Source organism: Akebia trifoliata, chromosome 11, assembly GCF_017979445.1.
Source record: "Akebia trifoliata isolate Shusen 1 chromosome 11, ASM1797944v1, whole genome shotgun sequence".
Classification (NCBI taxonomy): Eukaryota; Viridiplantae; Streptophyta; class Magnoliopsida; order Ranunculales; family Lardizabalaceae; genus Akebia; species Akebia trifoliata.
In genome coordinates, this window is record NC_141385.1 from 8,461,965 (window position 1) to 8,475,630 (window position 13,666).

General features: G+C 32.6%; 1 protein-coding gene across 1 annotated transcript; it reads left to right on the forward strand.

Annotated features, from left to right (window-relative positions):
- Positions 1-10,337: 10,337 nt before the first annotated feature.
- LOC147390734 (cyclic AMP-responsive element-binding protein) lies at positions 10,338-12,684 on the forward strand. The gene is made up of 2 exons (XM_086458867.1): positions 10,338-10,495; positions 11,381-12,684. The coding sequence occupies exon 2, from the start codon at positions 11,439-11,441 to the stop codon at positions 11,883-11,885; it is 447 nt and encodes a 148-aa protein (XP_086314993.1). The 5' UTR covers positions 10,338-10,495; positions 11,381-11,438; the 3' UTR covers positions 11,886-12,684.
- The last annotated feature ends 982 nt before the right edge of the window (positions 12,685-13,666 follow it).

Below are 13,666 nucleotides of genomic sequence, written 5' to 3' on the forward strand. Positions count from 1 at the left end.
CATGTGGTACATTACAGAATGTTTGGATGCAACGAACCTTAATACTCACTTCCATGATTTTAAAATTTCTAGATTATTGGCTGTAAATCATCCATATCATTTTCTTTTGCTGCATATAGATATAGCAAAGTGTGGTCAAACAACAACGGATGATCTGTGGGTCAAAAGGACACATGTCGCTAAATGCATGCCTGTTCTCGCGGGACATAAAACAACTCCAGGTTTTTACCTTCCCAATCCCACCACATTTATGGACGGATACTTCTGCCAAAATATTGCAATACAAATTACGAGGTATTGGGTTATAATGAATTGGCATTCTTTGGTTTTTTTTTTTTTTTATTTCTTAATATACTAGAAAAGACTTAGAGTTGGGTCGGGTCACTCATAAATGGGTCAGAATTTGCCCAAATTCTTAGTGACTTGAAAATCGAATTTTGCCGGTTTGGATTAGGGGTATCAATGGATAGTCAAAAATTCAAATTCGATTCGATTTCAAATCCTTATCGGATATGAATTCAGATATTAACATTTCGAATCCAATAATATCCGATTCGAAATAATATATAATATATATTATATTATTTTATTAATTTTTTATATAAATAATATAATATAAATTATTTTATTTTATTTATTATATAAATATTATAATATATAACAATTTTTTTTTTTAATATTAAAAATCAGTTGAAGAAGGAAAAATTATGTTTTCTTATATACAAATTATTCGAATTCTAATTAGATATTATTCGATAGGATAATCAGATTCGAATTCGAATAGAGTTTTAGAACATCCGTTGGATTCAAATTCGGATTCGGATATCGGATAAAAAAATTTGGATTTGGATTTTGAATACTGTTGTATCTGAATCCATAAGCATCTGTTGAAAACCTTAATTTGGATCCTTGGAGTAAATCCAAATCGAAAAATGAGTCACATATAGTTTAATGTCTCTTGACCTTACTCGAAGTGGGGTTGGATATGGATCTAGATCCTTAGATACACAAATGATATATTACTTTGAGAACTATATTTTTAAGTTTCTCAAAATATCTTTTTTCCTTGTACTTTATTACAACATGGATTCTAATAATAATAATAAAATAGAATGTTATTTTAAGCTTGAAAAAAAAAAAGTAAATCAAGAAAAAAGAAGGTCAAATGATCTAGAATTACACGACTTGAATCAAGCAGTTTGGATTGGTTATGTTAAATGCAATTTTAATGATGAACACAAAAGGGTTCAGATGTGATCTTACTTAGTTATTAGGTTTTGGGTAAGATTCTAATTTGATTCTATATATTTATTTTTTTAAATATAAAGATTTTAATGTGAATATATTTGTATCCGACCCATCTTACGCCTAATAAAATGAATCATATAAACATGAAATCCAAAGAATTTAGACTAATGATAAAATGACACGTTAAAATATATATGACTAATGTGACAAGTGCACATAACCGTAGATCTTTTTCCTTGAATATCCCAAAGAAAAAAGATCTATGTCATGGTTCTGTGCATTTGCCATGTCAGTGGCGTATAGAGAGGTAGAGCTTTTGCTTTGTATGTATTACCCTTTCGAGTCTTGAGGAGCTTTCTACACTCCCATATAAGCAAGAAGTTAAAATCAAAAGGAACTAAAAATGGTTCCAAAGGAGTTTAACTTAATGCTTGGAGATATTGAATTAGATCGAGTACGTTGTCTCTCTATAAGAACGGTGTCTTTGTGGCATGTTTTTATAAGAGTTTAAAACCTATCTCCGAAATAAACCTGGGTTACCTAATTCGCTAATGAGATACAGAACCGCAAATTGATTCGAACCAAACCAATTTGTGATACGATTCGCTTTGTGTTCATCAAGTGCAGCGAACCAAATTAAAATTACACCATTTTACTTTAATTATTTTGCACCCCTCCACATTTTGATAAATTTGAGATATTCCCATAAAATTTTAAATTGATTGTAACCTCTTTGACCTTGGTCACTGATGAAAAATGACCAAATATCCTCATTTTCAACCTCTAAATAAAAAAAAAAAAAATCTTTATTTTTCTCTTCAAAATTTGCCATCTTCAACTCTTTTTTTTACCCTTGCTCATCACTTAAACTCATGGACCTAAGAGAGAATAATGCCTGTCAGGTGGTCAGCACGTCGAGTTTGGATCGGATTGCCACCAAATTAATACTGATCCAATAAGAATTTCACTAAAACCAAACCCAATCCATACCTAATTGGATCTGTCATTTTAATTCCGCGCTTGATCTGATGTGATATGTGCATTGTTAAGGATTTGATCAGAAAACCAATATTTTCGGACCAGTTCTAATCCGACCGGATTGAATTAATGAAAATAATAAATATAATATGTCTAAATAAAATACCAATAAACAAATATACATGATGCCTAAATTTTAAGCACATTAATTATCTGATTGGAAGTGGTTGATCCAGAACTTCTGATCTGATAAGCAATCAGAACGGATTCTTATCAGGTTTGGGTCCTAATTGGACCTCAACTACTAGATCCAGACATTTAGTTATCGGATCTGATTTGGGTTCTAACCCCATCCATTGACAGCTCTAGTGCCTAACACCAAAAGATATGGTTTGCTCTAATTCTAAGGCCTTTTTTTAAATCTAGTCTGAGACTATTCAAATAAATCAAAGTCTCGTTTGAGACGACTCAGTCTTGTTCATGGATGAGACAAGACGTCAAAACGAGTTTTAAAACCATGCCAAGGAGAGTATGGTGGATTGATTGAGTAATTCTAGACACTTGATTTACTCTCATTTACTAATTTTAAGGATTGAAGGAGACTAATTACTTATATTTTATTTGATTTTTAATATACAACTAATGGAAAGTCTGGAATGATCAAATAAGATGTTTTATCAAATCAAATGAGTTTTTGATCAACATAATTTTAAAATATTTGTTAACAAGTGTAGATGTTTATTTATTTATTTAAAAAATACACCTTTTCGAAGACGGGGTTCAAACCTGAAGGCCTGACTAGTAGGGATAAGGCAACTAGTCACTTAGAACATCATATATCATCAAAATCCCTCAGGTACATACAATACCCCCACAAACCACACATACCAGGTAAGTAGGGATAAATTCTTGTGGGTGGCTAACAAAGGGGCTTAGACTAAAGATCTCTACCCTTTTGAATAGTCCTAAATGACTCTATTTTTATAGTTATAAACTTAGTATAGATATGTGATTTTCGAATCTGAAGATCACTTCTATGAGAATTTGGAGTTGTCACCATTTTTTTTATAAAAGGGTGTGAATGGTCATCCGGAAGGTATTTTTTGAAAAAAAAAAAGTGTCATTTTGGCATCGTAGTGACTCTCGTATGGATTAAGACACCGATCAACCTAAGATCTAGGTAAGGGTTCAATTAGAGAGATGGAAAGGTGCTAGGCATACCTCTCTTTCCATCAAATGACGATAACCTTGAAAGACATAGTCATTTTCGAATAAAGCAAAATAAATAAATAAATAAGTCAAATGATCGACAACTTGTACCCTCAAAAGGGATTCACTATCAGTTCGGATTATAAAAATCATTTCATTGAAAAAGATGATCTTTATAGAAATATAGCTGTAGGAACATAGTTTTGAAAAATATTGGTTAGTGGTTAGGGGTCCATTCTCATGGGGTTGAGAATGATCTAATTACTGATTACCTCAAAATGAGTTGAGTGAGATGTGTGCAAAAGTTGTTTAAGGGTTTAAAATGACTTTCTTTTGAAGGTGATTACAACCCCTACACTTTTGATCGAGTTGAAATTTGATTTATCAAAGATAGGGAAGGATGAACATTATATCTTAAAAGCTTTCTAAAAATAAAATTAAAGAAGTGAAGGGAGATGTAAAAAAGGAAAATGGAGAGGGGAAAGATGGGAGGCTATGATTTCTCTAACCCACCTTGAGGTCTGGACTTCTTTTTTTATTTATTATTTATTCTTTTTCTTTTTAGGTCCTCAATGGAATTTATGTGTTTTTTTTTAGAGGAAAGGATGTAGTAACAGGAATAGAGTTGAGTAGAGAGGAGTTGATAATTCTGAGTCCTATAAGGCTTGAGAACATGAGTCCTTTTTTAAAGGCAAATGTAGGGTATTTATAGATTTTCTAAGTTGCTTTTAGGGTTAAAATTTTCAAAGGGGAAATGTTAGAAGGTAATGGTATGAAGTGTAGGTATGAGAACAATGTTACTTGGAGGTTGGAGATGGGTATTTGTGTATGGTGATGGGAATTGACCACTTTGAACCTAAATGGATTGGATTCTTTAACCTATATATGTTGAGTGTTAGGTGGAGTTAAAAAGTGGGATGTTTGGTTAAGAGAATGACTTGTGTAAGGGATTAAGTGGTTAGGTTTTGGAAGGGTAAAAGAGATGGTGACAAGTGTCCCAAGGGTGTAGAGGTATATGTTAGGTGAGTTGATTAAAGGGAAGGGATGTGAGTTGATTGTTTTTTAATGGAATGATGTGGATAGATTATGACATGGGTGTGGATTGGTTTACTTTTTTAGGGTGATGATGAAGTTGGTTAGAAGAATTTAAGAAGGTGAAGGGTGGTGGTGACAAATGTCCCTTTTGATGATCAAGATTTGCATGGACCTTGATTGGTGTTGATCATGGGTGTGGATATGTGTTGGGTTTTTGTCTTTATGAGGATTGAGGTTTTAAAGTTGGCTTGAGTCTAAGGTTTAAGCTGTAGTTGGGTTGCATTGGCTTAGGGTTAGGTTAGGTTAGGTTAAGATGTTGGCTTGGGTTAGACTTGTTTTAGGATGGGACTAAAATGAGATTTAGGTGATTGAATATTAGTGGCCTTAGTTGGGTTTATGATGTTTTCGAGGAGATAGAGAAGGTGAGGGACTTGTAAGGCCTTATTGTGGAGCTATGAAACCTTTAGGGGTCTTTAGGACATTTGATTTAATCAAAATGTCGAATTTCAGGAATTTGGACTTTTTAGACCCATTGACGGATTTACTAGAAAAACAATCTTTTGAGATCCGTTCAAATTGGGGTGTCTACACTTAGTATAATGAGGGTTATTTAGTAAAAAACCTAGAAAATTGCAATCTACAACTCTAAAGTCATGTTGCTAATTTTTAAAATTATCAAAATATCCATTTTTACCATCTAATCTAAAAAAATAAATTAACCAATATTTTAAATTACAAATAAGCCCTTTCAATACATTGGGTTTCATGCGGCCTTCTAATTCAAAATAGAAGTAAATTCAATAAGATAATTGTAAAATAGGTTACTTCTTTTGCTATAAATAAATAATTACCAAAATGGTTATATATACAATTTTTTATAAATATTTTGAAAATTGGGACTAACAAATAATATTGGAATCATAAGTGTTCGCCTTACTACTTCCCTCAATCATCAAATAAATGCAGTGTTAGGTAGAGTGGAGTTTAAGGGAACTTTATTATTTTAACCCCAAATAATTTATATTATATATCAAAAATATGATTTGAATGAGACGTGCACTTAGGAAATTCCTTTGCCCCACCTAATGTAGTAATGTATGTGTTTGTGCAACCCAAGAAATAAAAAAAATAAAGGTGAGGGTGGGGGGGGTTGTATACACCCCTCAACATTTTGGTTAATATTTGAGATCTTCTTGTGTTTTCAAACTGATGACATGTCCCTTGAGCTCAGTCTCTCTTATAGACTAATGTTAGAGAACTTAAATATGCCTTCATCTTCGATCTCTAGCCACAAAAAAAGTTTTTTATTTTCCCCCCCAAATCCATCATCCTCGAACACTTAAAAAAAAAAAAAAACCATATCTTGCCTTGAGATTTGAATGTTCAAGTAGATAGAATCTTGAGATTGAAGATGATTGATTTTGAAGAGAAAAATCAAGTTTTTTTTGTTGAGGTTTAAAATGCTAGTTTCAATGTACGAGTTGAAGCTCTCCATTAGGGTTGACAATGATTTGAAATATATTTGATGTCCGAATCGATCTGAAAAAAATATAAAACATTCAGATTTTTGAATTAGATTAGGATTGAAATCTTAGATAGGATACAATTTCAGACTGGATTCGGATGTACCCCAATCTGTTATGAAAGAAAATTCAATCCAAACAAAATTTTATATTTTTCTTATTATTCTTAATTTTATATAAATACATACAGATAAAACGGTTGTCTTTTTTATTTCCCTTTATATTTGTAATTGAAAAATGTATTTTATTTAAATTTTATATTTTTAAATATTGATAAATTGAAAATAAGGCATGTGTTCAGATGGGATTGATATCAAATTAAAGATGAAACGGATCATATTCGTTTCATATATTCATTAATCTGATTGGATACAGGTTTAAAAATTTTCGAATCGTTATAGGAGTGGTATTGATCCGGTACAAAACCGATCCGTTGCCTACCCTACTCTCCGTCAACATGACCATTGCGACGTTAGGAATTTCCAAGAAAAAGATATACTTAGGAAAAAATGGTGTTATTAATTCTTAGAAGATAGGATTCGATGTCTAGGAAATCTGAGTTTTTTTTTCCTCAAATCTTAATGGTCATGTTAATGTAAAGCCTCATGGGTTTGACGCTACAAAAATCCAAAAAACAAAATATTGGGCCTCTTAATTTATAAGAAAAAAGTTAGTGAGGCTGGATAAATTATTAAAAAAAGAAAAATCTCCCAAACAAATCCTTAAAATCAGAATAAGCATCCCATTCATGATTTCAAATCTCGTCGTAGACGAGATTTTGAAAATCTCATCAGAGTCAATAAAATTCGACTGAATCAACGGAGTTTTATATATATATAGGGGGGCGTTCAATGGCCAACTTTTTAGCAAACTTTTTGGCAAAACATTTTTCAAAACATGAGTTAGAGGTTTTAGAATGGGCTGATTTTTGGTGAGGATGATCTCTACGGTGAGGAGATCATCATCACCAAAAATCAGCCCATTCCAAAACTTCTAACCCCATCAAAAACAGTTTACAAAAAATGGACGGTCCACGATTTTTCAGCTGGTAAACATAGGTTAGAAGTTTTGGAATGGGCTGATTTTTGGTGAGGATGATCTAGTCACCGTAAAGATCATCCTCACCAAAAATCAGCCCATTCCAAAACCTCTAACCCATGTTTTAAAAATGTTTTGCCAAAAAGTTTGCTAAAAAGTTTGCCCTTGAACGCTACCCATATATATATATGTATGGGAAATGTTCAGCACCCTAAGTTTTACCACACACTTTAACAAACGTTTTTTGTCCTACATGGGTTAGAAGTATTGGAATGAGTTGATTTTTGGTGAGGATGATCTCTATGATTAGAAGATCATCCTCCCCAAAAATCAGCCCATTCCGAAATGTTTAGCCCCATGTTTACACGTTGAAAAATCGTGGACCGTCCATTTTTTGTAAATTAATTTTGATGGGGTTAGAAGTTTTGGAATGAGCTGATTTTTGGTGAGGATGATCTCCTCACCATAGAGATCATCCTCACCAAAAATCAGCTCATTCCGAAACTTCTAACCCATGTAAGACAAAATGCGTTTGTTAAAGTGTGTGGTAAAACTAAGGGTGGCGAACGGGACCCTATATATATATATATATGTTAAGTAAAATAATTAATTTTTAAAAAATTTAGATACATATTATTTAATTAAAATATGATTTTATTACTAAACAAGATAAAATATTAATCTTATAAGATAGTAGTTTATTCATCTCGAGGAACGAGACGAAAAGTCAAACCGGGATTCGAAACCGTGGTCCCCCATAGAATGGCTGGAAATTACACTCGAGGGAAATATCATATACAATTGAGTACAAAGCACGGTTCAAGCTGACTTTTAATTTGCATTTAGACCAAGAGATGGGCCAAAAGCTAATAAAAAACACGTACCATGGATTCTTGTTGTCGTTACGAAGGTTTTTTCCTTAACGTTGAGATCATTAAATTTTCCTCGAGATTTATTCAAATTAACCTATCAACATCACACATGATAGTTTATCTTGGATAACATATTTATAGATGATTTAGACACATCTGTCAACATTTTGATGAATATTTGAAATACCCCAATGTTTTCAAGTTGATTACATGAAATCCCTTGACCTTGATCTTTTCTAAAAGACCGATGAAAGAGACTTAGATGTCTTCATTTTACTAACTCTAAATAAAAAACTCTTAATTTTTCTATTATAATTACGTCATCTTCGAACTATTCCACTTATATGATAAAGATGAAGGTAATTAAATTTACTCAGAAGATTAAGGATAATTAGGTTTCATAGGGGAAAATCTAGGATTTTTTTTTTTTTTTGCTTCAAAGTGAAGATGCGGGTACTTTAGTTATTTTTTATTAGTATATTAGAATAGACTGATGTCAAGGGAAGAATGTAACTAATTTTAAAATATAGGGATATTTCAAATATTCACTAAAACATTGAGGGCATCTCTAAATAAACCAATAATTTCTCCCTTAAAACTGACGTCTTATCCTATCTATCATAGTCAATTATTTTTCAACGTGTCCCTAATTCATAGGCCAATCGTTCCGTTAATCTCTCTCTCCATTCACACGTAATTAATATTATCACGTGAAAAACACGCTTTAGTCTATGAGTTGCGATCCAGAACGGTGTCCCGTTCCGTTGTCTACGTGGCGTGTTTGAATAGGAAGTTAAGACACATTGAACTCCTAGTCAAGCCTTTTTTTTAAGATTGCACGCAAGCCAATGTGATTGTTTTCCAATAAAACTTTGCCACGTAGAAACCGTATTTTGCTATAGGAACAGTACATTGTACTCGCAGTCTTGTGAATCGCTCCTCCAATAACAATTATAAAATAAAACCGACTGATTGGTACTTCCTGCTAACCACCGATTTTAGTAATAATACATCTAATTCTTTGCCTGACTTTTGCGTATGAATCTATTGGACAGAACTCATCAATGTTACACACAATCTCAATTGTGGATACGCGAGAGATCCGACAATTGAAATTAATCTTAGAGATTCAAAATATATTTTCGGGATACATCTTTTATCTTAATTGATTGATCTCACGTATAAATGGTCAAGATTATTTTTTTTCAGGAGTTTGTGGATCCTGACTCTTTATTATTTTAATATAAGATGGTAACGATATAGAACATAAACAATGATCAACGGATGTTTTGAAAACTGGATTAAATTAGTGATTTTTATTAAATTCATAAGAAAGTCACCCCCAATTTTTGTGTTTCTTTTGATGAAAATTGATTTAAAGGTAGTTCAAAAAATAAAATTATGTATAATTTTTAATTTCTTTAATGACAACGAATGGGACCTACCAAATTGAACATGGGTCGACCAATTTGACAAATTTCTTGTCCAATCATGAATCCTCTTTTTAAAACATAACAATCACATTTATATTTGACTAATTTAGAAAAAATATATATATAATTTTAATATTTTTATAAAATATAAGTCGGTCACAAAATGACAAAGTCAAGGTTTGAGAATAATTTACAAGGAAAAAATTAAAAAAAAAATGATTAAATTGGATAAAAACTAAAAATAAAAATAAATTATTACTTTGAATAATATGAAGGTGTATATATAGTTCATATATTAAACATACTATTCAATAAAATTATTCATTTTTATAATATAAAAATATATTTTTTCACTTTTTTTTATATATATAAATTGGACCTCGATTGAAAGAATTATGAAGTAATTGTGACTTTTGCAGAAAAAAAAAATAATAAAAAGAATTTTATCACAATGGTCACACTCACGGCCTGATCCGACCAATAAGACAGATTTTGAGTCCAATCATGGGTCCATTTCAATAACATTACAACCAAATTAATATAGTTTTTAAAAACTTATGATTTTTTGTTTCTTTTATATATTTTAATTTTTAATAATTTTAACAAAATAAGTTGATTCAACCAAATTGAACAAAGGTCCGACACTAATTCAATTTGACAAATTTCAAGTCCAATCATTAGTTCACTTTATAAAACATCTCAACGGAATTAATAAATATCATTTACTGATGTAAATGTTAGTATCAAAAATATATTCTTCCCTTCTTTCCCGTTTCAACGTTTTTCATCACAAGTGACCTACGATGGACACGTCACACAAACGACGAAAGCTATTCCGTTTCACTCGTTCTACTTCTGACTTTACATATCCAATGTGATCCACTTTTGTAGCTCCAAATGCAAATTTAGTCTAATTTGATCGTAATTTCACTTTCATTTCATCTACTTTGTCTTTCAACTGCTTAGGGTAACTTTTTTCTATAAATATCACCCAATCTCGTAGCCTTCGAAGGCGTTTTGTTCTATACGTGGAGTTTGGAAAGGAGGAAGAGGAGTTGATTTGGGTTCGAGAGTGGGGTGATCTTCGGTTTCTTCGTAGTTCGAGTTCTTTGTTTTTTTCTCAGTTTTTTTTAGTTTTCTTCCGCAGATCTTCAGACATGTAAGTTTGTCTCTCTTGATCTTTGTTATTCTAGGGTTTCTGAGTATCAGGTTTCGTCATTTATGGTTATTTCTTCTGTAAGTTTGTGTTTGTTTGTTCGATTATGTTTTTTTGTTAGCAAATGTTGTTGCTTTCTATCCATTAAGGTTCTAATTGAAGTTTGGAGCTTTTTTGATGGTGCAATTTGTTTATATATGCATTTGTAAGGTTCAACTGAATTACTAGGGTTCATTTCTTCTCAGATTTTAGGTTTCCTAGGTAGATCTTTAAACTTGTCAGTTTGTATCTCTTGTTCTTGATATTCTAGGGTTTCTGAGTATAAAGTTACGTCAATTATGGTTGTTTATTCTGTAACTGTGTGTTTGTTTGTCCGATTATGTTTCTTTGTTAGCAAATGTTGGTGATTTATTTACATTAAGGTTCTAATTGAAGTTTGGAGCTTTTTTAATGGTGCAATTTGTAAGGTTCAACCGATATTGGTGTTGTTTAGTTGATTGGTAATTTTGAAAATAGGTGTTCTTAAATTTAAACAAGAACCAGTGTCAAATTATCTGCTTCTGGTTAGTGGTTACAACTATATCTTTGGTAGAAATTTTGGATCTAGGGTTTTGTTTGGATGGAATGATTTATAGAAATTTCGTTTTATGGGTTTGGTAATTTTGAAAACAGGTGTTCTTGAAAGCAAATAAGGATCAGTGTAATATGACCGAACTTATGTTTTAATTAGTTTTGTTCTTGGTATATTTGGTAAAAAATTTGGATCTAGGGTTTTGTTTGGATAGAAATTTAGTTTCGAACAACTGGGTTCATCTTCTATGCAGAGAGCCAAGGACATTTGCGTCGTATTTGACTGTTTCCTTGTCCTTGTGTTGTTGGGCTCTGCAGAACAAAGACGCGAGGCAAGGTCTTTGGCGTGTAGAACTCGAAAGTTTGAAAGCAAGCGATGGAGGTATTTGGAAAATCTATGGTTGCCGGACCCACGAATGTTATTTTTTTGTCGAGTATTCTCGGTCGTGATGGGGCAATCCCAAGTCACAAATGTGATTGGCGATGCCAAAACGAACATGTGTGTGGAAACATGTATCTCTGCAAGCAAACAGGAATCACACATATCTGTGATAAAAATTGTAACCAGAGAATCCTTTACGATAACCATAGCTCTCTTTGCAGAGTGAGCGGGCAGGTTTTCCCTCTTACACCAGTGGAGGAACAAGCGGTGAGAGGAGTCCGGAGGAAACTCGAAGTGGAGAATTCGAATTCCTCCCCTGACAGCTGTGCTTCTAATAAGCGCAGGCGTAGTGCTCAACTTCATCCTTCTCCTTTTGAGAGGTCTTTCTCTTCGGTCGCTCCAATCTGCAGTCCAATTGGAGACGGCATGGATATGAGTTAGATCGTTGAAAGGGTCCTCTTTGCCTTTTTTTTTTCCATCTCCACCCTTCCCCCTTCTTTTCTCCCATGCCCCACCGTTATTTCTTCTTTTTTTTATTACTTTTTTTTTTTCCTCTTTATTTTTCTTGTTTCGGGACAATAGTGGAAGAGCAGAAGTTGATTCTGAACATTAAGAGGGGAACCAATGTGTTTCATCTGTCTGTAGGAACATATTATGGAATGTAGCTCGTCCTGTAACTTTGACTATTACGTAGCACCTTAAACATGCTCTAATTACCTATGAAGAACTTCTATTAGACTTGATTTGCATTCTCTTTTATTTCTAAACTTAAATGCACTATTATTCATTCTTGAGAGACATTGGTAAACTCAAATTCTGATTTTTATATTTAATTTATTATCATGTGTCTTCTTATCTCTTCTATTTCATGTCTGCTATTTTGTAGTACTATTAACTTCCCTTTGTTGGTAAGGGTGGCTCTACTTGAATGAATTGTTTTTGTTATTGAGTGCTCTATATCTGTTGTGTAATCGTGAGATTGGATAGTTTATGACTAGAGATGGATGTTAGGTATGTGTGGTGTTTGTTTGAATGATGTAAGAGTGCAGGTCTTTTGCTGGTTCAAATGAAGGGCCTGTTATAGGTTGTGTTCGGGTAGAAGTTAATCTTAATTTTATTTCCATATTGTTTATATTAGTATCTGCAGGTTGACGAGGGAAGGAGTTTTTCTAGGCTTGTAACCTCTTATTAGATTATATTTTTTCTTTTATTCTTAGTAACAGTTTGGTTGAGTTCCTGAAATTCATGTTCATTTTTGCAGGAGTTGAAGCATAATGCTATCCAGAGAGCTGAAAAATGCTTGTTTCACTAATGATTTACTGTTTTTATTGAATATTGCTTTTTAGAGTAGGAAAAGTTTTTTTTTTTATCTTTTTCACTTATATGCTTTTTCCCCTCTTCGTGTTTACAGGGGGAATCAAGATTTGCATCGATAGAAGTGTATCCAGTTACCGAAGAACATTGAAGAAATGAGGAAAGTTCAGCCCCAGCACTACATGGGGATAGTTACTGAAGAACGATGAAGAAATGTGTAAAGTCCAGCACCACCGAAGTACGTTGAAGAAATGTGGAAAGTCCAGCGCCGGCACTGTATATTGATTTCTTGCTTCACTCTAGCGTAAACAGCTTTGTCGTCAGTGGTGGGTGGCAGGTTTTACAATACTTGTGCCTCTTACTGGAATTATTATTATTTTTTTTTTTTATTCTTCCATTGATTAATGTTGTTGCGAGAAATTAACAATGTATATCTGAATTATTTGATCTACAATTTATGTTAATGGTATTTACCATCTATTGCAATCTGTTCAATCTCTCCACCTATTTATGTTAAATTGTTCCAACATGATCTCAATGCATGTTTTTCTTCTATCTATTTGGTTTGACCAGAGTCTTCTTTTGAAACAAGAGAGATTAGGGCATGCGCATGAGTGACAATTAATACTGTCGAATGTGTTGACTTGACTGCATTTAATATATCCAACAACTGCAAGGATAAATACTTTGGCATTATTTGAGTGGTGCGTGCGTGCGTGGTTATGTGAATTTGACTGGGTAGAGAGAGCAGGTGAAGGGGCAAAAAGCTGTTAAAAAAAAGAAAATTTATTTTTCAACCACTACGTATTATAAAATTATCTCTATGTACATATAGAGATAAATATATTATATTATTATATTATTAGTGTAATATAGATATATCCCTCAAAAGTAGTAGCTTCTGTCTT